Source organism: Garra rufa, chromosome 15, assembly GCF_049309525.1.
Source record: "Garra rufa chromosome 15, GarRuf1.0, whole genome shotgun sequence".
Lineage (NCBI taxonomy): Eukaryota > Metazoa > Chordata > Actinopteri > Cypriniformes > Cyprinidae > Garra > Garra rufa.
The window spans coordinates 9,727,532-9,750,386 of NC_133375.1; the positions used below are offsets into that span (position 1 = coordinate 9,727,532).

General features: G+C 34.9%; 1 protein-coding gene across 1 annotated transcript; it reads right to left on the minus strand.

The window, feature by feature from the left end:
* Positions 1 to 989: 989 nt before the first annotated feature.
* Positions 990 to 22,608, minus strand: LOC141287636 (glycosyltransferase 1 domain-containing protein 1-like). The gene is made up of 7 exons (XM_073819790.1): positions 22,599 to 22,608; positions 21,438 to 21,536; positions 21,307 to 21,356; positions 11,425 to 11,468; positions 11,033 to 11,153; positions 10,255 to 10,353; positions 990 to 2,242 (listed from the first exon to the last, which is right to left on the minus strand). The coding sequence occupies exons 1-7, from the start codon at positions 22,606 to 22,608 to the stop codon at positions 2,096 to 2,098; spliced, it is 570 nt and encodes a 189-aa protein (XP_073675891.1). The 3' UTR covers positions 990 to 2,095.
* Positions 22,609 to 22,855: the final 247 nt, after the last annotated feature.

The window sequence follows — 22,855 nt, forward strand, 5'->3', positions numbered from 1 at the left end:
GTCTACACTGGACAACTGTTTGTCCTATCTACATGAAAATCATAACGCACTGTCTTGGTCCAAATAGCGTATCTCAAAAAACATGGCCGCAATAGGCCGATAAACTTTGAGCACCTATTAGAAAAGCTTAACAGAAATTGTTCAGAACGAAACTCGGTGAGCCTGTTTGACTCAAGGCACCTAAACGTCTGTGAGAAATTTGAAAGAAATCGGCCACTGGGGGGTGCTATCACATATTTCAGGGGCGTAAACAATTGTATATTGTGTGGTTTTTCACACATACACACAATATTCATATCATATGATAGACCTCCTCATTCCTAACAACTTTGCCTCTAGAACCACTGCTGTTAATCGAACCGTTTGTTAAATGATTGTTAAATGATTTGATGATGATTTTCACTCAACTCAATTCTCTGGACTCTCTAAATCATTAATTGTCAAAAAAAAAAAAAAAAAAAATTACCTTTTACAAAGCTATAACAGGGTTGTTTAGAAAAGTGGCCTGTCCAAATTTACTCAAATGCCTATAAAGCCTAAACGAAAGCTCAAAACTTCACAAAATCTGTTGAACACATGTAAGAGGTGATTCTTAACAAGCATGCAAAGTTTTAGGGAAATTGGACCACAGCTGGCACTATAACAGTAAACGTTAAAAAAAAAAACATATTTCTATGGTAAATTACCAGGATCGCTGCTTGCAGCTATATTATCTTTTGTATACTGTACCTCCAGGTGTAAAGGTAAATGAAAATAGTAGTTATAAAAACATTTTAAATTTTCTGAAGAAAATTAATGGCACTTACACATACAAAACTCCACACCACTGCAAAGTTAGAGTTGGCCAATTTTATCAAAATATAACAATATTTTGGTGCAAACATATGGATGAGACCGCACACAGGCCAAAAATTCCCATGAGTTCAGAGCATCTCTAATGTATAAATTTTAGTTCTTAAACTGAAATTTACTAGATGTTTGCATACAAGTGTTTACAGTATATTTTATTGTGCCATGAAATTGAAAGAAACATAGATACAATCATAGAAACTCATGGTTTAAGATTTAAGACATACAGTCTTAGTTACAAACAGAATAAATATTTTATAAATTTAGCAAAACCTCTTAACACAAACCCTAATCCCTGAACACAGTAACATTCATGAATAAATTAAAAATCTTTCGAAGAGTAAAATGTGTCTTTAAAAACAATCTTGTGTTTTATTTATTGTACAGAGAGCATCGCTGTTCTTCATCTGGGCTTTAGAGAACAACCAGTTTGGCAGCTGAATCAGCTTATGACTAACAGAGAATTGTCTCTGGAGTTTATTAAGCCTGTAAATCTTGGCCTTGGCAGAATTAAAAAAAATTGTTAAGCTCTAAATTTTACTACTGTAAAAGTAAAAAAGCTAAATGTAGCACCTCTGAAACTTGGACCCGGCTTCTATTTTAGTAGATCTCCAACCTCATGCCCTAATTTGTTTAGACAAACCAAGTATAGTACATTTTTAGTTTATCATATGTCTTCCCTGTCACTTCATATCACATATGCACACAAACACAAGCTGTCTGTACAGTGCAAGCTGAGATCCTCCTAAGAGCAGGAATCTTTCTTGCTAGCAAAGTAATGTCACATTCTTTAAACCAGAAAACTCACAATAACTGGTAACACTGGCACTTTTATACCCAATCGTCAAACAATCACCACTACTGTGCACACAGTAAGAACTCAGCCGTGTGTAGTGTCGAATAATTGTCAGGCACACGCTTCTAGGTAAATTACTACCCCTCAAAAAAGAAAAACTGGCAGATCTGTCAGCCGTCCTTGTTCCACGACCTGATAAATTGTAATTTAAGCAGTTAATGTATAGTAAAATGTGTGTCCCTTTCATACCTGTTGAAACAAGGCCTATGTCCTATGAATATATTTTTCCTCTTCATCTTATTCTAGAGACAATGGCCACCATTATGTTGGCAGTCCTGACTCCAACATGAAATATGCAATTCAGTCTTAAAAGCTCTAGAAAGAGCATAAAACCATCACCTTTTTGAAAGTTCTTAAAGACCTGAGACAAATGGTAATTCCATCACACTGTCAGCGAAGAGTCTCCACCAGTTTCTGATAGGTTTCTCTCTCCTTCATTGGGTTGTGGCATGTTGTAATGTAATTCTTTCCGTTCCTCACCAGTCTTTCCTGGAGCTCACGGTCATCCAGCAGCTTTCTGGACAAGCTTACAAATTCCTGTAGAAACAAGAACATTGAGATTCTTGTTAAGGCTTCCTGTTTTTTTGTCTGTTCATGAAATTATCTGTTTTTAGAAAGTTTATATATATACATTGTCAAAAGTTTTTGAACAGTAAGATTTGTAATGTTTTATAGACGTTTCTTCTGCTCACCAAGCCTGCATTTATTTGATTCAAAGTACAGCAAAACTAAAATTTTGAAATATTTTTAATAAGAATGATGACTAAATAATTGTTTTCTATTTATGTAATAGAAATTCTATTTCTATTTGTAATGTATATTTAAATGTAATATTTAAAATGTAATTTATTCATGTGATTTCAAAGCAATATTTTTTGCATCATTACTCTACTCACATTATCCTTCAGAAATCATTCTAATATTCTGATTTGCTGCTCAAAAAACATTATTTATTTATTTATTATTATTATTATTATTATGTTGAAAACAGCGGAGTACATTTTTTCAGGTTTCTTTGATGAATATAAAGTTCAGAAGAACAGCATTTAGCTGAAATAGAAACATCATCACTTTTGTTTTCTAAAATTTAATATAAAAAAATTATACTGACTCCAAGCTTTTAAATGGTATAAAGTATAGTGTTACAACATATTTTTATTTCAGATAAATGCTGATCTTTGGATCTTTCTACTCATCAAAGAACCGTTTAAATATTGATAATAATTACAATAAATTAGAAAGATTTCTGAAGGATTATGTGACAATGAAGACTGGAGTAATGATGTTGAAAATGTAGCTTTTCATCTCAAAAATATATTACATTTTAAAATATATTCAAATAGAAAGCAGTTATTTTAAATAATAAAAATATTTCACAATATTACTGCTTTTGCTGTATTTTGGATCAAATCAATGCAGGCTTGGTGAGCAGAAGAGACTTCCTTAAAAAAAAAAAACATAAAAAATCTTACAATCCGTTCAAAAACTTTTGACTGGTAGTGTACACTTTAAGAAATGAATACAAAGTATATATATATATATATATATATATATATATATATATAAATAATATACACAGTATGTATATATATCAAATAAATGTTGTTTGTTTAAACTTTATTTATCAAATAATAATTTAAAAAGTGTTTTTAGGACAAAAAAAGTAATGTTTTATAGTAATAAGAAAAGTTCCTTGCATAAAAACGTATTAGAACGATTTCTGTAGTCTGAGGTGATACTAAAGACTGGAGTAATTAATGACTGCTGAACATTTAGTTGTAATAATATTTTATATTAGTTTTTACAATTTTTTTCATCACACAGTGTTTGTGAGCATTTAGGCATTTACAAAAATCTTACCGATCCCAAAGTTTTGAACAGTAGTTAAAACATACAAAACAAATAAATTATTTTATATTTATATAGTTAAAAAATGCTGTATATCTGAATGGTGAAAATATGAAAGCTTTATATTTTTGAGTGAAATTACTCATTATGTCAACAGCCCATGTTGCAACCTCGTCTTTCAACCTGACTTAAAACACCTTCAGCTTTCAGTGACCCCCTGCTATTTACTCTTATCCCACAGGTGCCACGGGAGACTCTTGGTAAAGTTGGCTTCACACTGATGCACACTGATGTGACAGGCAGGGTATAAACCTCTCTTTCAGCTCAGCAGGATAACAGAAGCCATGAGGAAAAGGCAAACAGTTTTTGTGTCAAATGAAAGATTCGGCCACAACATGAGGCCTATGTCTCTGACACAATACCATGATGAAACCAGAGTGTAAATGAGTGTTTGACGGAAAAAAGGGCCCGGTGGGAAGTGCCTGGACTCTCTTGGGTGTAGTTCGAGTCAAGTTATTTGCTAAACAGCTGTGTAATATTCAATGTCAACAAATAAGATTTTATGTTTTTGAAAGAGCGTTTTCATTCATGTGATGCAAAGCTGAATTTCCAGCATCATTACTTCAGTCTTCAGTCACATGATCCTTTAGAAATCATTCTAATATGTTGATCTGATGATCAAGACACATTTCTTCTTAGTATTGATGTTCAAAAGCTATATAATTGTAGCGGAAAAAAATTATTTTATGAATAGAAAGTTCAAAAGAACAGCATTTATTTGAAATTTGAAACCTTTGTTATTCTCTTTTTACTGTAACTTTTGATTCATTTATGCATTCAGAGAACTAGACCCATTTATTTCAAATAGTGAAGCACATAACTAATCATGGGAAATCTTTAAAGCCTTTACAGGCTCTTTGTTCCACGTTATGGAGTCCAGTCTTAAACCTCTCATTTAGCTACTTACAAGGGCAGAGGTCAAGGCTCAGTACAGCACACAGATGTGACTCACGCTGATCACGGTTAAGCAAATCTTCGGTACTAAGAAAGCACGAAAGGAAAATGCTTCTAGTTTAATTAAGTGATAGAAGAAAGTGTGACAGTTTTCAGGCGTTTGTGACTGATTTTTTTCCTAAATCTGACTTTTCAAACTAACTTATATGTGGCCAGATATATTCAGAAATCAGATCTGATCATTCAGGCTGACTGATAAATGAAAATCTTATTTAAATTGGATTTTAAACCACCTATGAAGCCTTTTTTTCTGTTCCTACAACAAAAATGTAATGAATTTAAGTCATATAGGCCCCCCCAAAAAAGAGTATAAATTAGTTTAAATATACAATACCTTTAAAAAAGTTTGGGGTTTGCAGTTTTTAGGGGTTCAAGCATTGTAATTGTTAGAATGGCCAAGGATCAGCAATCTCCATGTAAAACTGGTTGGGCAGACCAAACCCTAAGTCACGAGACTTGAAGCTAGGAGAGATGGTAGTACTTATACCATCTACCTTGTCACCAATGCTCGCACCTATAAGCCTGAAGGGGGCGCTACAGCAATCAAAAGTCAGAAACTGTTCATTGCAGTTCCGTGACTCACACCAGACAAAACACATGCCTCGAATTTGGTAGTCAAAGATTTTGGTATTTTGGATTTTTTGATTAACCTACTTTTGCAAACTAATTCTACGTTTCTCACCTAATCAGAACCAAACCAGTGCAGGAAGATTCTCCGGAAAGTGACTATCAATAATTATCAAAAAAAAAAAAGTTCAACTTTCGAGTCACCATCGCAAAGTGTCTATAAGGACACTTGTGTTTCTCAAAAAACATGGCCGCCATTGGCTGATAAATTTTGGGGACCTATTAGACAAGTGACCTATTAGACAAAACTCTGTGTTTGACTCATGGCCCAAAAGGTCTGTGAGAAATTTTAATGAAATCGGCCACTGGGGGGCGATATCTCATTTTCAAGAGCTTAAACGATTGTATGTTGCATAGTTTTTCAGACATACACATGCTATTCATATCATACGATAGACCTCCTCAATCCAAATAACCAAAGCTGTCAACCAAACTGTTTTTTAAATGATTGAGAAGATGGAAAAAACGTATTTTAGCGAACTAGTCCTACGTTTTCCCTCAATCTGGAAAAAAACACCGCAGTAGCCTACAATTCTCTGGACTCTCTAAGTCAATAATTATTTTTAAAAAATGTTAAAATGTACCCTTTGAAAGCGATTACACCGTGTCCTAACTACATGTGACGTGACAAGATTCCAGCGACAAGCAATTTGGCTGTCCACACTAGACACGACGTGACAGAATCACAGCCACTCATAACTGCAGAAGTGCACTGCACTCAACTAAATGGACAAATAATCTAATTCATAAATATTAAACCTTTTTTAGATTATTAAAACTACATACTGAGTGACTGATACCATCTTTGTCATGAAAAAACAAACACTTGCTGGTTCATACCGAGTTCGCAGTTTTAACGTATATGTTTGCTTAAATGTATTTTCAAGATCTGAGGTAAACTATCTGTTGTTGCTTTCAGTATGGCTATAAATGTCACACTATGATATTCAAACTCACATTAGACACTTTTAACATTGAATAAAGCACATAATCAGTACATGAGATTACACCGCGTTGCGGTGTCGCGGCGTGCATAGTTAGGAAACGGTGTAACTTAATGGGTTCGTTTAGAAAGGGGCCTGTCAAAATATACCCAAAAACCTATAAAGCCTAAATGAAAACTAAAAACTTCACGAAACATATTGAGCACATGTGACAGGTGATTCCAAACAAGCATGCAAAGTTTGAGGGGAGATCGGACCACAGCTGGCGCTATAATGGTGCGTTCACACCGCACACTTTGTCTGCGTCAGCAAACGCTCCCAACGCATCTAGTTTTTTGCACACTTCCCCTGAATAAACCATGGCAAACTAGTAGGGACTGGACATTTTGGAATCTTCTCATGACCATGTTTCGCTAGCTAACGAAATGGGAAATAATTACGTTGAGAAAAGATCTGATAACTTAGCCGACATCCCGATCTCTTCAGCGATCTTCATCCAAGCAAGTTCCTTTACATTACTGTCTTTATACAACAACGAGGACGGATCATACAATTCTCTGCGATTGCAGACGGCTACATCGCAGACAATTGTATGGGGTTTTTATTTATGCTCCCGCTTCATTCAAGATACGTGTGGTGACTCGCTACAGTGAGACGCTCTGATTGGTTGACGCACTGCGTCAAGTGCGTTAAGTCCGTCAAAAGTTCAGCTAGCTGAACTTCTGCGTTGCTTGCGTTCGCTGCGCTGACGCTTGAAACGCAGGTAACGCTTGAAAAGTTGATGGATCCAATGGACCACAGAGCCTCTGACGGACCTTACATGTAATCTTGCCGCAACTGACGCTTGACGGTTGGGGCGGTGTGAATGCAGCATAACAATCATAAACGTTAAAAAACATATTTCTATGTTATATTTGACAAAACGCTTTTTTTAATCATTGATTTAGGTGGTTACTGGCTTGCTAAATAATATGTAATGTCTTTTTTCATATGTGCTTAAATGCCTTAAAGCGCTTGAACCCCTGTAATCGCTGCTTGCAGCTACATTTTATTTTTATTTTTTGGAAGCAATTTATATAAAATATTAGTATCACAATTTCTGCAAAAATAAGTAGCACAACTGAACAAGAAATGTTTCTTGAGCAGCAAATCAGCATTTGAGAATGATTTCTAAAAGATCATGTGACACTGAAGACTTGAGAAATGATGTTGAGAATTCAGCTTTGCCATCACAGGAATAAATGACATTTTTAAATATATTACAATAGAAAACAGTTAATACATCACAATATTTGTTTTTAAGAAACATTTTTAATAAACCAAAAAATCTTACCATCCTCAAACGTTTGAATGGTAGTGTATGTGGACATATAATTAATATTTTATTTGTGCAAAACAATCACCAGATTCTATCACTGTGCCATTTAATGGGACAATACTAAGTGGATTTTACCACTAGATCGATGTATTTAATCCTCCAAATGACATCATGCAAACTGCATAGCAGGTGGGTTGAACTGTAGCACACTGACCTACTGATCAAGACCGGAAAGAGAGGCTTGAACTTTCTTTGTTAAGGAACAGCTCTTTGAACTAGGGGTCAAAGCTTAGGATAGGCCACAGGTGTATAGAGGGGCACACAGTGAATCCAAATAGTCAAAATCATCCTGACTTGTAAACAAACATCAAAGCTTTCAACATAATTTTCTGTACTTCTCTAGAAACGTCAGATTTTCAGATCCGCTATTACTTTTAATACATTTGAGATAAGCATGATAAATGGATGTTTGGAAATTGCTCAGAGGAGCAGATTGGTTTAGGGATAGAAGTTTTGCCCTTTGACCTTTTAAGCTGCCTTGGGCTTCTCTTAGCCATTTAGCATGGCGGTACAATGAACGCTAAGTCTATCTGTTCCCCCTAAAGACCCAAAACAAGCTTAGTCACCAGCAGACAGAGATGTTGCTAAGAAGAGGATGTCAACATTACTCTAACTGTTACAGCAGCGCTTTAGTGTGGAAAAAAGATTTTGAGAAAAACGCAAAATTTCAAGTAGAAAAATGTTTTGTAAAATTATGAGTAATATACTGATATTTACATTAAAACATTTACTCACCTACTATCATTTTAAACTTGTATGGCTTTCTTTATTTTCAGATATTGAAGTGTTCTGCACTCATATTATCTCTTTTTTCTTTTACCAATAATCTTATTATAATTCAGTCACAGCTGAAATCTCATTCACATTTGTGAATGCAGTGCATAAAAATGTGTCACTTTGACATCAATGATGAGCTCTGAGGTTGTTTTTAAGCTTTTGTTGAACCCATCTGTTCGCATTAATTCAACTTATTTTTAAAATATGTTTGTTTAATAGATCAATTCCGTGTTTGCAAACAGTGATAACTTTTTTTTTGTGGGTATCAGAAATGCCAGTTTTAAAAAGCCACAGAATAAAAGAATGTAAAAAAAAAAAAAAAAGTTTTCTGTTCTGATAAGAAAAATCTACTTTTCTCTTTTTCGGTTGTTTTTATTCATTACTGGTGATCTAATCCTTGTTTAATATTGACTAAACAACATTTAATTCAAATGTCCACTTAATATTTAATATTTGGCCATATATTTACCAAAGAAATGCTATAGCCACAGTAATATCATGAATATGTGGACATTAAAACGTGTAAACTCAGAGTAAGTGTTTAAACTTTAAAATCGCGATTAACACTTCTCCTGAGTTTATAAATGAATTACCTTACAAATTAGATGAAATGGCACACGTTGCATTTCTAGGTGAACGTTATAATAAACCCAAACTCACAACAACATGTAGAGATGAAGTTTGAGATGCTCCACACATGTAAATGATAACAGTTCCTGTAGCCAAAGTCCCTATCTATAAAGTCTTTGCTGTAGAACAGCGTACTTTGAAAGTACATTATTAAACCAGCATTGCATATATTTAACTGAATCATAGCGTTTGTGAATTCACAATTATGCGTAATTCAGATTTTTAAATGGGTTTAATATATAATGTAGTCTTGTTAATGCGTTTCATAGATTCTTGTCTGTAAAATGCGGCACTTCTGGTATTTTGCCAGTTAGTCGATGTGAGCAAAATGAAATCGAGGATTTTTAAAAATCGAATAGTCGATTAGAATCAACAAACCGCAACAGCCCTATACTACAGTGACCTTATTAAGTCTTTAATACATTAGCTCATCTAATGAACATGATTTCTGCCCGAGACCCAATGGATTTCAAATGCTGCAGGGATAAAGACAATAACTCCCATAATTTCACACTCAATCACAGCGTCATCAAACTACGCCTTTGTTTCTTTGTTTGTTTTGATTATGCACCCTATAGTGATGAAAACTTACATATTGGGCCTTTAAAAGACAACACAGCAGCTGGTTTAGGTTAGGTTAGGTTATTTGGCTGCTATTACTCTAAGAGCTGCCATTGCTGAACGTTACACGGATCTGACATGCATGCTCGTAGTTTCTTTCACGCTTTAATATGAAATGATACAGGCTACAGCACTCCACCACTGTATATGTGTGTGTAATTGAAGCTGACACAACAGAAAAATTATGTTTTACTGACATATGGCCACTTGGCCAGACAACATTTCATCTCAGTTCACTCATGTTTTACTGAAGCTATACCATTTCTGTGCTTGTTTTGACTAGCACCTGTCATTGAGACAAAGTTGGAGAGCAGTTAAAAGTCTCCTGATCGTAAAGACATTCTGCTTCTAAATAAATACAATTGTTGTAAAAAAAAAAAAAAAAAAAGACATCTCCTTTCATAATCTAATGGCGGAAAGTGTTTGTTACAAGAGCTTAATTAAATGATGTCAGAATCTTCAATGTATCATGTACTATCCACAAAGAGAATCCTTAAATACACTAGATTTCACCATGCTCTTGTCTAATCACTTTCTTTACACAAATTCTTTGCTATTTGCTCTTAACGTGGATTAAAGACATCAAAATACAAATGTAAAATACAAAATATATACATAAACGTCTCCATGGAAAAAACTACAACTGTGATATGATTTCACTGTATTCAAATGAAGCTCTCAGTGATAATCCAAACCTTTGTAAATCTTACCTGCGGGCTTGAGTACAGCAGTCCTGTGACCTCATGCTCGACTATTGCAGCATTTCCAGGAACATCCCTCGCTAAAACAGGCAAACCTAAATCCATCGCCTAAAACAAACCAGATTGCATTGCAGAATACATTAAATCTGTTTGGCCTTGTGGACAAAGCATTTACATTTATTCATTTTCCAGGTGCTTTTATCTGAAGCAACTTAGGGGCATTCAAGGTATTTTATCAGTATATGCATTTCCTGAGATTGAACCCATTACTTTGACATTGTGAGTGCCATTTTAGCTACAAGAACGTTCGCTGCAAGCTAGCAATCAAGCATTATGGGCTAGCTGATTGCACTTACAAAGCTTTTCCTTTTCATTTTTAAATTCTTGTAAATTACAACAACCTTTTTGATATCAAATCTATCATACTGCCCATTTCAATCTAGACTTGTTCGCATATGTGGAATAATGAAAAGATGTGGATGGTATTGACGAAAATATGATAACAGCTACTTAGCACTTAATGCCACTGTGGGTTGAATTGGTCAGTTTGAACACAGATTAACTAGATTCCCATGATAATATTGTGGTCATAATATCCTATCTAATTACAGGCAAAACAAACACAGATTCAAAGCTCATGTAAGTGATTCCTGAACTACTGGTGAGAACAAATTGAAGAGGAAAAATAATAATTGTTTCAGAAAGGTTTCTCTTGGACAAACCAAATTGTCTCATAATAGAATGTGTAATAAATCAAAATGAATAAATTATTGCCCTTTAAACAAACCTCTAAGATGGCAGCAGACATTCCCTCTGAGAGAGACGAGTTGACCAGGGCAAATGATTTCTGCATAGCAGCATGCAGCTCCTCCTGACTCAAATCAGCCGCCAGATACACTCCAACAGACCTACACACACACACAACCTCATAGATAAATTATAATACATCCAGGAACAGTTTAGAATGAGTGCATTTCCTTATTTTAAAAGGGGAATTTAAAAAATACTGGAAAGATTACTGACAGAGATATTCAAAAAAGCACATGAATGTGTGGGTCTTCAGTGGCAGTATTAAGAAACTGAGACTTTGAAGATCAAGTACCAAAAAGTGAAGAAGGGAGATGAAAGTAAAGCAGAGCAGATCAAGGAAGGAAGATGAATACGTCAGATGATATTTACCTCTTGACACTCTCCTCAACCTCTGCGGTAAACACTGGATCTATCTAAAATGAGACATGAGATTTTTAATGAAAAACATTAATTGCTTTTAAGACCCCAAATCCAAGACTACTTTATTTAGTAAGATTTTTCTGAAAACTTACAACGAAATTTTCTGAAATATCATTCAACTGTAAATGAAACTAAAATTAAAAAACTAAATACAAATTAAAAAGGTCTCTAAGCAGTATTAAATGTTTATATTTATTAAATATTGGGTTTAGGATAGAAATAAGCCATAAATGAGTTTAGAAACATGAAAATCAAGACTACTATATTTTGTAAGATTTACAGAAAATATTATGTTTTTAATTGAAATATACTAGAAATAATTTGTTTAGAAACAATCACATTAAAGGCCTGCTTTATTTCAGAAGGTTTACAGAAAACCAACATTTAAAAAAAAATACCATTCAACTTTATATAAAATTCAAAACAAAATAAAAATCAAGAAGTTTCCAAGCAATATTTAATGTTTATATTTATTAAACATCCAAGCAATATTAAACATTTATTTTTATTAAACATTAGTTTAAGATAAAAATAAACTATAAATGAAATTAGAAACATGAAAATTATGTCAAAATACTAGTTTATTTTGTAAGATTTAAACCTACAAAGAAATAACACTCAATTTTAAATAAAGCTAAAATTAAAAACAAAATAAACCATAAATAATTAGTTTGGAAACAGGCAAATCATGCCAAAAAAGTACTTTATTTTGTAAGACTTACAGAAAATATTAGGTTTTTAATTAAAATATACTAGAAATAATTCATTTAGAAAAAATCATACTTATGGGCTACATTATTTGAGAAGATTTACAGAAAACTTACAAAATATATTATTTAACTTTACATATAATTAAAATTTACTTATAATTAAAATACAAATAAAAAAGGTCCCCAAGCAATATCCAATGTTTACATTTATTAAATGTTGGGTTTAGGATAGAAATAAACTATAAATGAGTTTAGAAACATGAAAATCATGCCAAAAGACTACTTTATTTTGTAAGATTTACAGAAAACCTACAAAGAAAACCTACAACTTTGAATAAAGCTAAAATTAAAAACAAAATTCGAATCAAAAATGTCTCCCAGCAATATAAATGTTTATATTTATTTATATAGGGTTTGAGTAGAAATAAACTAGAAATAACTAGTTTAGAAAACCTACATTTTTTTAATAAAATATAATTCAACTTTAAATTAAAAAATATATATATACAAATACAAAAATACAAATCAAAAAGGTCTCCAAGCAAATAATTTAGAAACATCTAAATCATGCCAAAATACTACTTTAATTGTAAGATTTACAGGAATAATTCATTTGATCATTCAACTTGAAATAAAACTAAAATGAAAAACTAAATACAAACAAAAAAAAGGTCTCACAGCAATATTAAATGTTTATATTTAAACTAGAAATAATTAGTTCAGAAATAATCAAGCCAAAAGACAACTTTATTTCATAAGATTTACAGAAAACCTGAATTTTAAAAATGTCACTCAGCTTTAAATAAAATAAATTCAAAACAAAATACAAATCAAAAAGGTCTTCAAGCAATATTAAATGTTTATATTAAATATTTATATCATTTAGAAACTAATATTCACCAACAACAAACCAACATTTATTATTCATTATTATTTTTAGGACTGCAAAGCAATTAATCGTGATTAATCTCATTCAAAATAAAAGTTTGTTAACATAGTTACATAGTGTGAACATAGTGTGTGTACTGTGCGTATTTATTATGTATATATAAATACACGTGTGCCTATATTAAGGAAAAATATGTTAGGTTTATAAGACTGCAGCAACAGTCTTTTTCACAGACTCAGGGGCCATGTGCTTTAAAGGAACATGAAAAGTAACTTAAGGTCACGTTGTGATGAAAAATTAGACGAATGTCTTTTCGTTATTATGCAGAAGTTCCCGTGGCTTAGCTTTGCTTATAAGCAATAAAGAGCACAAATCCCATGTTGCTGATTTTTTCCCATTTGCTCTTTTTTTCCCCAGTCAGTAAAATACTGTCAATAATACCAAATCATGGCCTGTGGACAAGACAACGTTTCATACTGATCATAATTTCCTACATGGCCAGTTGTCCTGAGGGAAAAACGCATTTGAAAATCCCTTAGATTTCCAGAGATTAGGGTCAGGGAGGGGTTGTTGCTCAATCTGATTCATTACGATGAGGGCTTTGCGTGTATTAGCTGGCCGGGGCGGCTGCAGCAACCGCAGCACATGCAATTTGGGTCAAAGATGATATGAGTGTGTGAGCGTGGAAGAGCCTCTCCACAAATCCTGTTTGTTTTGATTCCACTATCTCTGCCTATTCATTTTTTTTCTAAGTGAAATGTGATATTTGATGCAAAATTAGAGATTATTGCTTAAACTAAAGCTGCTGGCTAAGAACACACCGTGTGATCAGTCCTTCCCACAGGACATGATGTTCAGTCGTACCCCACGGGAGCACAGGATAGATTACCCAAAATGAAAATTGTGTCATTAATTACTCACCTCATGTATTTCCAAACCTGTAAGTCCTTCGTTCATCTTCAGAAGACAAATTGAGATATTTTTGAGAAAATCCGAGACCTTTCTGACTCTGCATAGACAGCATGCATTGTGGTACTTTCATGAATGCAATCAAAGTCCTTCTAAGACATGTCATGTCACTCGGCGGCCATCTTTGAAACGCCTCTCGGGCATACAAGTGCAGCTCCTATCTCTTTGAATGGGGAAACATCAAATTCTCCAAAACTGTTTGCCAAACTTACGATTAAATTTCATATTTGAAATCTCCAAAAAAATCCAACAAGAACTGCCTCATAAATATAGTTCCTTGTGCTTTAATAGCGTTAAAAAACGCTTATTTCTCCGGCTAGATAAGCCAGTGCGCATGCGCAGTACTGAACGCACGTCTTAGAGCGCCGACTGTTTCTATAGCAACCGGAACTTCTCACTGTAGCTGCAGTGACGCGCTGACTTTACTAATCAACGATTGGCTCCTTATTAAGAAGGCGGAGCTTCGCGGCCATGATGACCGTTGCATTTTTCCCCATTCAAAACTACACGAGTGACATGTCTTTGGTATTCTATAGTCTTTGCCTAGAATGCATGTCGAAGACTGACAGGGAAGGAAGAAATTGTTGAATAAAGTCTTATTTGTGCTTTATTTACTCACAAAAAGTAATAACTGTAGCTTTATAACATTACGGTTGAACCACTGATGGTCACATGGACAATTTTAATCGATGTCTTTACTACCTTTCTTGGCCTTGAATATGTTAGTTGCATTGCCGTCTATGCAGGGTCAGAAAGCTCTCAGATTTCATCAAAAATATCTTAATTTGTGTTCCAAAGATGAACCAAAATCTTACGGTTTTGGAACGACATGAGGATAAGTAATTAACGACTGAATTTTTGGGAGAACTAACTCTGTGAAGACGCAGGCTTCAGCAAAGAATTAAGCTTTAAATATTATTTCAAATCAAACCAAAAGGAGGCAGAACAGAAACACAAGACATCTGGGATTCATTTGATGTCATCAACATGAGCCCGCCCTTCCCCAAAGAAACAATGAGTCTTACCACTCTCCAGATATTCTTATCAAACAAAAACACACCACAGCTTACAATAACATGTAAGCAACTGCCAGTGTCATCGGTTTGCCTGGAGCCAACCACACTCAAACAAGAAAGCCTTTGAACATCACTGGAGACGCAAATAGACAAGAAAAGGGAAAATGTGTCTCCACCTGATGTGTGAATCTCAAAGAAACATCACAGAACAAGAGTCAGTTTGTGGCAGAAGGAAGCATTGTGTCGTTGTGGTGAAATCACTGGGGCTTGAGGAGAGGTGGCTGCGGAAATAAGACACATCGAAACGCTCAAGGTACCGAAGTTCAGGAGAAAATGAAGGAACAGTAAAGCCACCGTTAGTCGACAGGATCTGTTGTCAGGTGCTAGGTCGGATTGGGTGGGAAATGTATAAAGAAAGGATGGAAGCTAATGGTGTGGGGAATTGGTTTATATTGTGAAAAAAAAAGTTTGGCTGTTTGGAGAATCTCAGACAAGAATTTTACATGTTGGGCTTCCGCACTGAAAGAGAAAATATTTAGAAGAAACAAGTTCTTGCTTATGTGCTATAGAAACAAATAGCTGAGACTCATTTACAAGTAATAATTAGGGGTGGGGAAAAAAAATCGATATTGCAATATATTGTAAAGCTCTCTGTCGCAATAAATAACCGATACACTAACTATATAATATCGATATTTTATTACAACACAAAATGATTAATTTACCTGTTGTCAGTGTCACTGTCACTACCCAATATCTTCCATTCTGTTTGCGGGGGGCGCTGTTCGAGTAAATAGGGGTAAAGTGGCGGAAGCAGCGGCCAATGAAGAACACAAGTTAACTAACAACAACAGAGAAGAAGCGCAGAAAAAAGAGACGTGAGAAGAATGGCGGAAAATAATGAAAAACAAATCAAAGACCCACCCGCTAGTTGAGCATGCTGATCAGTTAGTGTTCCTCAAGTAGAATATGCCTTGATGTGACCACTGTCCAGGTTAACATAAAGCACTTTACAGTAACTTACTACTGACCTTTCAGTATCATGGTTTACACATGTTAGTTAATGTTCATGTTGTTTTTTTAATGTTCAGGCACTTTTATCTCTCTAGCCGTACAGTGTTTACATTTAAGACAAGGGGCAGTGAGTTATTATGCAAATGCATATTTCTTTGCACAGTGTTGGAAATGTTGGCATTAATAAATGCATAAGATTTCCTTATTATGGGTATTTTTTTCTTTTTCAGACACATATATCGTGATATATCGTTGATGAAATTTCTTCCAAAATATTGATCGTAGATATCGTGAATCGTGATATTATCATTATCGTGGGCCACATATCGCCACAGAATTGAATCGTGAGTTACCTGTATCGTCCCACCCCTAGTAATAATTAGCACTTCAATACAGTGAGGGTATATTTGATCCCCAGTTGGTTTTGTATGTTTGCCCACTGACAAAGAAATTATCAGTCTATAGTTTGAATTTTAATTTTAATTTAATGAGTGAATTAAGTATTTGATCCCCTATCAATCAGCAAGACTTCTGGCTCCCAGGTGTCTTTTATATACAGTCAAGCCTGAAATTATTCATACCCCTGGCAAATTCTGACTTAAAGTTATTTTTTATTTAACCATTTTTTTTTTTTAATTAGAAATGACACAGACGTCTCCCAGAAGATAATAAGACAATGTACAAGAGGCATAATTGTATGTCCAAAATTATTCATACCCTTCTCAATAATCAATAGAAAATCAATTATTGGCTATTACAGCAATCAAATGCTTCCTACAATTGCTGACCAGCTTTTTGCATGTCTCCACTGATATTTTTGCTCATTCATCTTTAGCGATGAGCTCCAACTCTTTCAGGTTGAAGGGTCTCCTTGTCATCACCCTGATCTTTAGATCCCTCCACAGATTCTCAATTGGATTTAAGTCAGGACTCAAAACGTTAATGTTTTTGTCTGCTAACCATTTCTTCTTCACTTTTGCTGTGAGTTTTGGGTCATTATCGTGCTGAAATGTTCACTGGTGCCCAAGGCCAATTTTTCTGAAGACTGCCTGATGTTGTTGTTGAGAATTTTTATGTATTGCTCCTTTTTCATGGTGCCGTTTACTGTGATTAGGTTCCCTTGGTCCAAAAACCCCCCAAAACATTAGGTTCCCACCACCATGTTTGACAGTGGGGATGGTGTTCTTAGGGTTGAAGGCTTCTCCTTTTTTACGCCAAATGAAGGCTACATCATTGTGGCCAAACAATTAAATTTTTGTTTCATCTGACCATAAAACAGAAGACCAGAAGTCTTCTTTTTTGTCCAGATGAGCATTTGCAAAGGCCAAGCGGGCTTTTGTGTGCCTTATCTGGAGAAGTGGTGTCCTCCTTGGTCTGTGTCCGTGCAACCCATTGGTTTGCAGTGTGCGTTGGACTGTCTACCTTGAGATGTTGCCACCAGCAGAGCCCAGATTCATCAGGATGGCCTTGGTGGTGATCCTTGGATTCTTTTTTACTTCTCTCACTATCCTTCTGGCCAGCACAGGTGTCACTTTTGGCTTCCGATCACGTCCTCTGAGTTTTTTTTTTTAAAGTGCGGAACGTCTTGTATTTTTAAAAAATACTTTGCACTGTAGCCACTGGAACTTCAAAACATTTAGATATGGTCTTATAGCCCTTTCCTGACTTGTAAGCAGCCACAATGTGCAGCCTCAGTGACCTCTTTTGTTATAGCCTCTGTTTTTCACATGTTGAACTGTCCCAATGAATCAGGGTAATTAGGATGCTTTAGAACAGCTTGGACTATTTGGAAATGTATAGAACTTTAGATTTTCCCATAGAGACTGTGACAGTGTATGAATAATTTTGGATATGCCAGTTTTTGTCTGAGAAATATTTTTTTCCACAATGATGCCTCTTGTACATCGTCTTATTATCTTTTGGGAGAAGCCTGCGTCATTTCCAGGCAAGAAAAAACTTGCTGGTTGAATAAAAGTAACTCAGTAACTAAGTCAGAATTTGCCAGGGGTATGAATAATTTCGGGCTTGACTGTATATAAATATACAATATGTAATAATATATAATGAGGAAATTTTTAAGATATGCTTCATAAATGCATTACACTCTAAATAAACCCATTCGATTTTAGCCATTAGATAAATCTCCTGTAGATTTAGTCGACTAAAATCTAATGACATTTAGTTGATTAAAATGACTAAAACTAAAACAATTCAGATTACTAAAACTAACTGGCAATTTAGTCAAAAGACTATGACTATGACTAAATCTAAATTAACACTTAGAACTCTTAAAGAAGGTCCAGGTATGACATTCTGATTAAAAATGACAAGGTCAAAAAAAAAAAGAAAAAAGAAACATATGCACAGATTAATAGTTCACAATAAGATCTGCAACATGCATTTAGAAAACAGGGTGCATTTTCATTTCACACCAACTTTAAAATTTGCCATCTTGGTTCAACCAAAGTAATTTAAACCCATCTGACCCATCATAATTACAACGTCCCAACTTGTAAATACAAACTTCCCAGGAGGACTTAAACACGCCATTAGACCTAGATAAGTCAGTGTGCCAAATTTCATAACATTTTACCATATGGTTCCATGGGCTGCAACTGACTTTCAGCCAGAAAAGAAGAAAAAATATGATGGAAAGAAACACCACTGGCGCTTGATCCCAAATGAAGCAGAACATGTGCAGTCAGACTTCTACAGTAAAACTTTCATGCTTGAGAAAGGAAGTAATATGAGCTTGAGGTCTTGTGTTGACTCGCTCGGTTCCTGTTTCTTTTCTAACCTTTTCCCCAGACGCACTTAGAGACAGAAACATTTTTTTAGCCCAAGGCTTGTTTGTTTCCTCCTCCCTTTTTTCAATCTTTTAAAATCTCTTTATTTCTAAAAATATTTGACCATGTCTGTGACTAGATTCTGCCCAGAGGGGGAGGGTGACCTCTCTATGGGGTTGGCAGAATTGCAGCACCTAGGCTTGGCACATAATCTGGAGTGGCAGATGGCCTGCCACGGGCTAGCCATTAGCTCGTAGCAGCTAACAAGCCCTCCCCTAGCATCATATAGCACTGCAGGCCTACGAACAGTCCACAGCTTATGCTAGTCCCCCACAGCCCCAATCCTCTGCATGATTCCACTGCTCTAGCTCCAGTGAGCCTCTAAATGCCTCTGATAAGTCCAGCTTAATGCATGCTAATATTGTTATCTTTGCTACATCCAATTAGCTCTACCTTGGAATCTACAGAAACATGCTGCCCATATGCGCCAACACTGACACAGCTTCTTTGAAAAGGATGTTAGGATGTGTTATGGGCTTTTGGAGATGTTAACGAGACGTGAGCGGATAACACGTGCGAAACTGTTTCACGGCTTTACCTGCGGTGATGACAGTGGGAATGGGTGTTAATTGGAATAATTAGACCAAGGCTTGTCAACTATTTTCTTTCGAGGAACAGATTATCTAAGGAATTATATAGTGGGACCACAAACTAAAAAAAAGGGAATGCTATTGACGTTAAAGGGACAGTTTACCATTTTTAGAGGCGAATGCCGTTGGAGTCACATAAAAAAATGCCATGGCTCTTCCATATTTATAATGGCAATGATTAGTGGTCAATATTTTGAAGCCCAATAAAGTGCATCTATCCATTATAAAAAGTACTTTGCATGAGTCCAAGGGGTAATCAAAATCTCTTTTTCTGGTCATTTGAACTGTAAGGCATTTTTTTCCCCTATCTCTGAATATTTGCATAAATAAACTAACAAGCGACCAATATTCATTTTTTTTGCTGACCAAAGCCAATGTCTTACAGAGTAGAGTGGCTGATGGCCAATATACAGTGGCATGCAAAGGTTTGTGAACCCCTTGCAGAATCTGTGAAAATGTGAATAATTTTAACACAATAAGAGAGATCATACAAAATGCATGTTATTTTTTATTTAGTACTGTCCTGAGGAAGATATTTTACATAAGATGTTTACATATAGTCCACAAGACAAAAAAATAGCTGAAATTAAAATAACCCTCTTCAAAAGTTTGGGAACCCTTGGTTCTTAATACTGTGTGTGGTTGCCTGGATGATCTACGACTGTTTTTTTTTTTTTTTGTTTTGTGATGATTGTTCATGAGTCTCTTGTTTGTTCGGAACAGCTGAATTAAGAACTGTTCTTCAGAAACATATATTTGAACCCTTTCCAGCAGTGACTGTATGATTTTGAGATCCATCTTTTCACACTTAGGTCAATTGAGGGACTCAAACACAGCTATTAAAAAGGTTCAAACATTCACTCATGCTCCAGAAGGAAACTCAATGCATTAAGAGCCAGGGGTGAAAACTTTTGAACATGATGTGCAAATGTTTCTTATTTTGTTGATATATAATTTTTTTCGATTTAGTACTGTGTTTCGGAAGCAACAGAAGATGCTTGCATGTTTCCCGAAAGACAAAATATGTTAAATTTACCTTGATCTTCAAATTCAAAAAGTTTTCACCCCCAGATCTTAATGCATTGAGTTTGCTTCTGAAGCATCAGCGAGCATTTGAACCTTCTGTAATAGTTGCATATGAGTCTCTCAGTTGTCCTCAGTGTGAAAAGATGGATCTCAAAATCACACAAATATGCAAAAGATGCTGGAAAACTAAAGAATCTGCAGGACCTAGAGGATTTTTCTGAAGAACAGTGCTCAATTTAACTGTTTAGAACTAACAAGGGACTGATGAACAACCATCACAAAACATGAAAACGGTTGTAGATCATCAAGGTAACCCCACACAGTATTAAGAACCAAGGGTTCCCAAACTTTTGAAGAGGGTTATTTTAATAATTTCAGCTCTTTTTTTGTCTTGCGGATTATATGTATACATCTTTTATGTAAAATACCTTACTTAGGACAGTACTAAATAAAAAATAAAATGCCTTTTTTCTGATCTCTCTTATTTTGTTAAAATTACTCACATTTTCAGATTCTGCAAGGGGTTCTCAAACTTTTGCATACCACTGTAAAGCTGATATATGTGATATTATATATATAATTACACATGTAATTTAAGAAAGACATTTAAAACATATTTACTGAATTAGAAATAATTGATTGAAAAAAATATATCAATATGAAAAAAACAATTTGGACTTCATAAAAAAAATTGCAACTTCTTGACCCTGTAATCTGTAGTATTTTCCACAAAAAAACAAAGGTTTGTATAAAAACTTGCTTCTTGCTTACCTTTGGACCAATGATGATTAGGACCACTAGGGGGTTCTGACTGTGCCATTCTGTAAGACAGATCATCAAATTTAATTAACATAATTATATTTATACTGAGGTTGAACTGTGATCTTATAGAACAGCAATACCTTCAAAAGCTTCTAGAAGATACAGAGGATCCTTAACTCGTCTGACTCCACACACCAGCAGAAACACATGTAGATTTTCCACTTGCTTGGTATGCACACCTAAAACACGAGCCAGAGTCACATTGAGACTTTTTTTGCTATATTTTAAACGCCTTTTATTTATAGATTTGACATTTTACCTGTTTTAGTTACAATATATCAGTCTAAACAGAGTAAAATAACAAAGAATATGGAAATGGTTTGCTTAATGATTTATTCATACAAAAAATAATTTCCAATCAAGCTATATTTGGTCACAAAGTGTAAAAAAAATGTTATTTAATTGGGTATATTTAAGACGCATGAAATGATAGCTACGAAATTAACCTTCGCTAGACAAGAGTGTCCATCAAATTATCCCTAAACTGTCTTAATGTCATTTCCACCACTGAGTGCTTGTCATCAGGGTCAAAAGTGCCAATAGTTGAAGAAACACCCGACTGCATGTGCAGAGAAACTGCTGATCCTGAATCAGATGTTTAAGCGTTTCTGAGCAACGAAATGTAATGTGACATAAATCAATGCATACATGCTGTACCTCCATCCGTAATGAGGCTAATCCATCAAACAAGGTCATAGAGATGTCAGAGACGCAATGAGTGCAAAACTGATTGCAGGCGCAAAGTAGCGTGCCTGACGAGTAATTTATCAATATGGCATATATAAATAGTAAGTATGTCATAGCATGTAAACACAGTATGTTATATATCACACATTTTCATAAGCCACCATGTATATTTTTGGTTTAAAGCAAAACATCTGGATCATAGAATGAGCGCTGGAGATGAGAAAAACTAAGACTGTCAATTTATCAAATTAACTTATTACAAATGCGATTTTCCTATCAATGGACAATACAAACCTTGCCCAAGTAATTCTCACAAGGAACATTCTGTTATAAACAGATCATTCTGCATATAAACTGTGCAAAAGAATGACCTGATTAATTAGTCAATTAGTGTATCATGCAATAATTATAGTTTTTAACTGATTAACAGTCCTAAAATAACCCATAGGCACAAAGATGTCATGATGATGTCACCAAGTCCATGTGACACAGTGCTCTCTGTTTAGTCAGTAGCTGGTATCTGTGGGAATGTTCAGTCCAAATCTGTGCTTTACCCCAGATCATCCCTCGTTTAAATCCCACCTATTCCAGATTATCCACAAAATATAAGCACTAGTGTATGTATGCGTACACAAGCGAGTCAACTGCGTGTCAAATGCCAGTCAGTGCAGGCCTGAACGCTGTTGACAAAAATATGATCAAATCTTATCATAAACTGTCTGCGTCACTGGACAATTACTAACAACGCAGAAATACTTCAATTTGGCAAAACTAAATTGTAATTTCTGCCCCATTCGTGTCACCAGAATTT

Excerpts from the sequence above, each read along its gene's own strand:
- LOC141287636 (XM_073819790.1), bottom strand. Across the intron at positions 11,469-21,306 it reads TAATCATCATTGGTCCAAAG|ATAGATCCAGTGTTTACCGC; the intron begins GTAAGCAAGAAG and ends GTCTCATTTTAG. Across the intron at positions 11,154-11,424 it reads GTTGAGGAGAGTGTCAAGAG|GTCTGTTGGAGTGTATCTGG; the intron begins GTAAATATCATC and ends GTGTGTGTGTAG.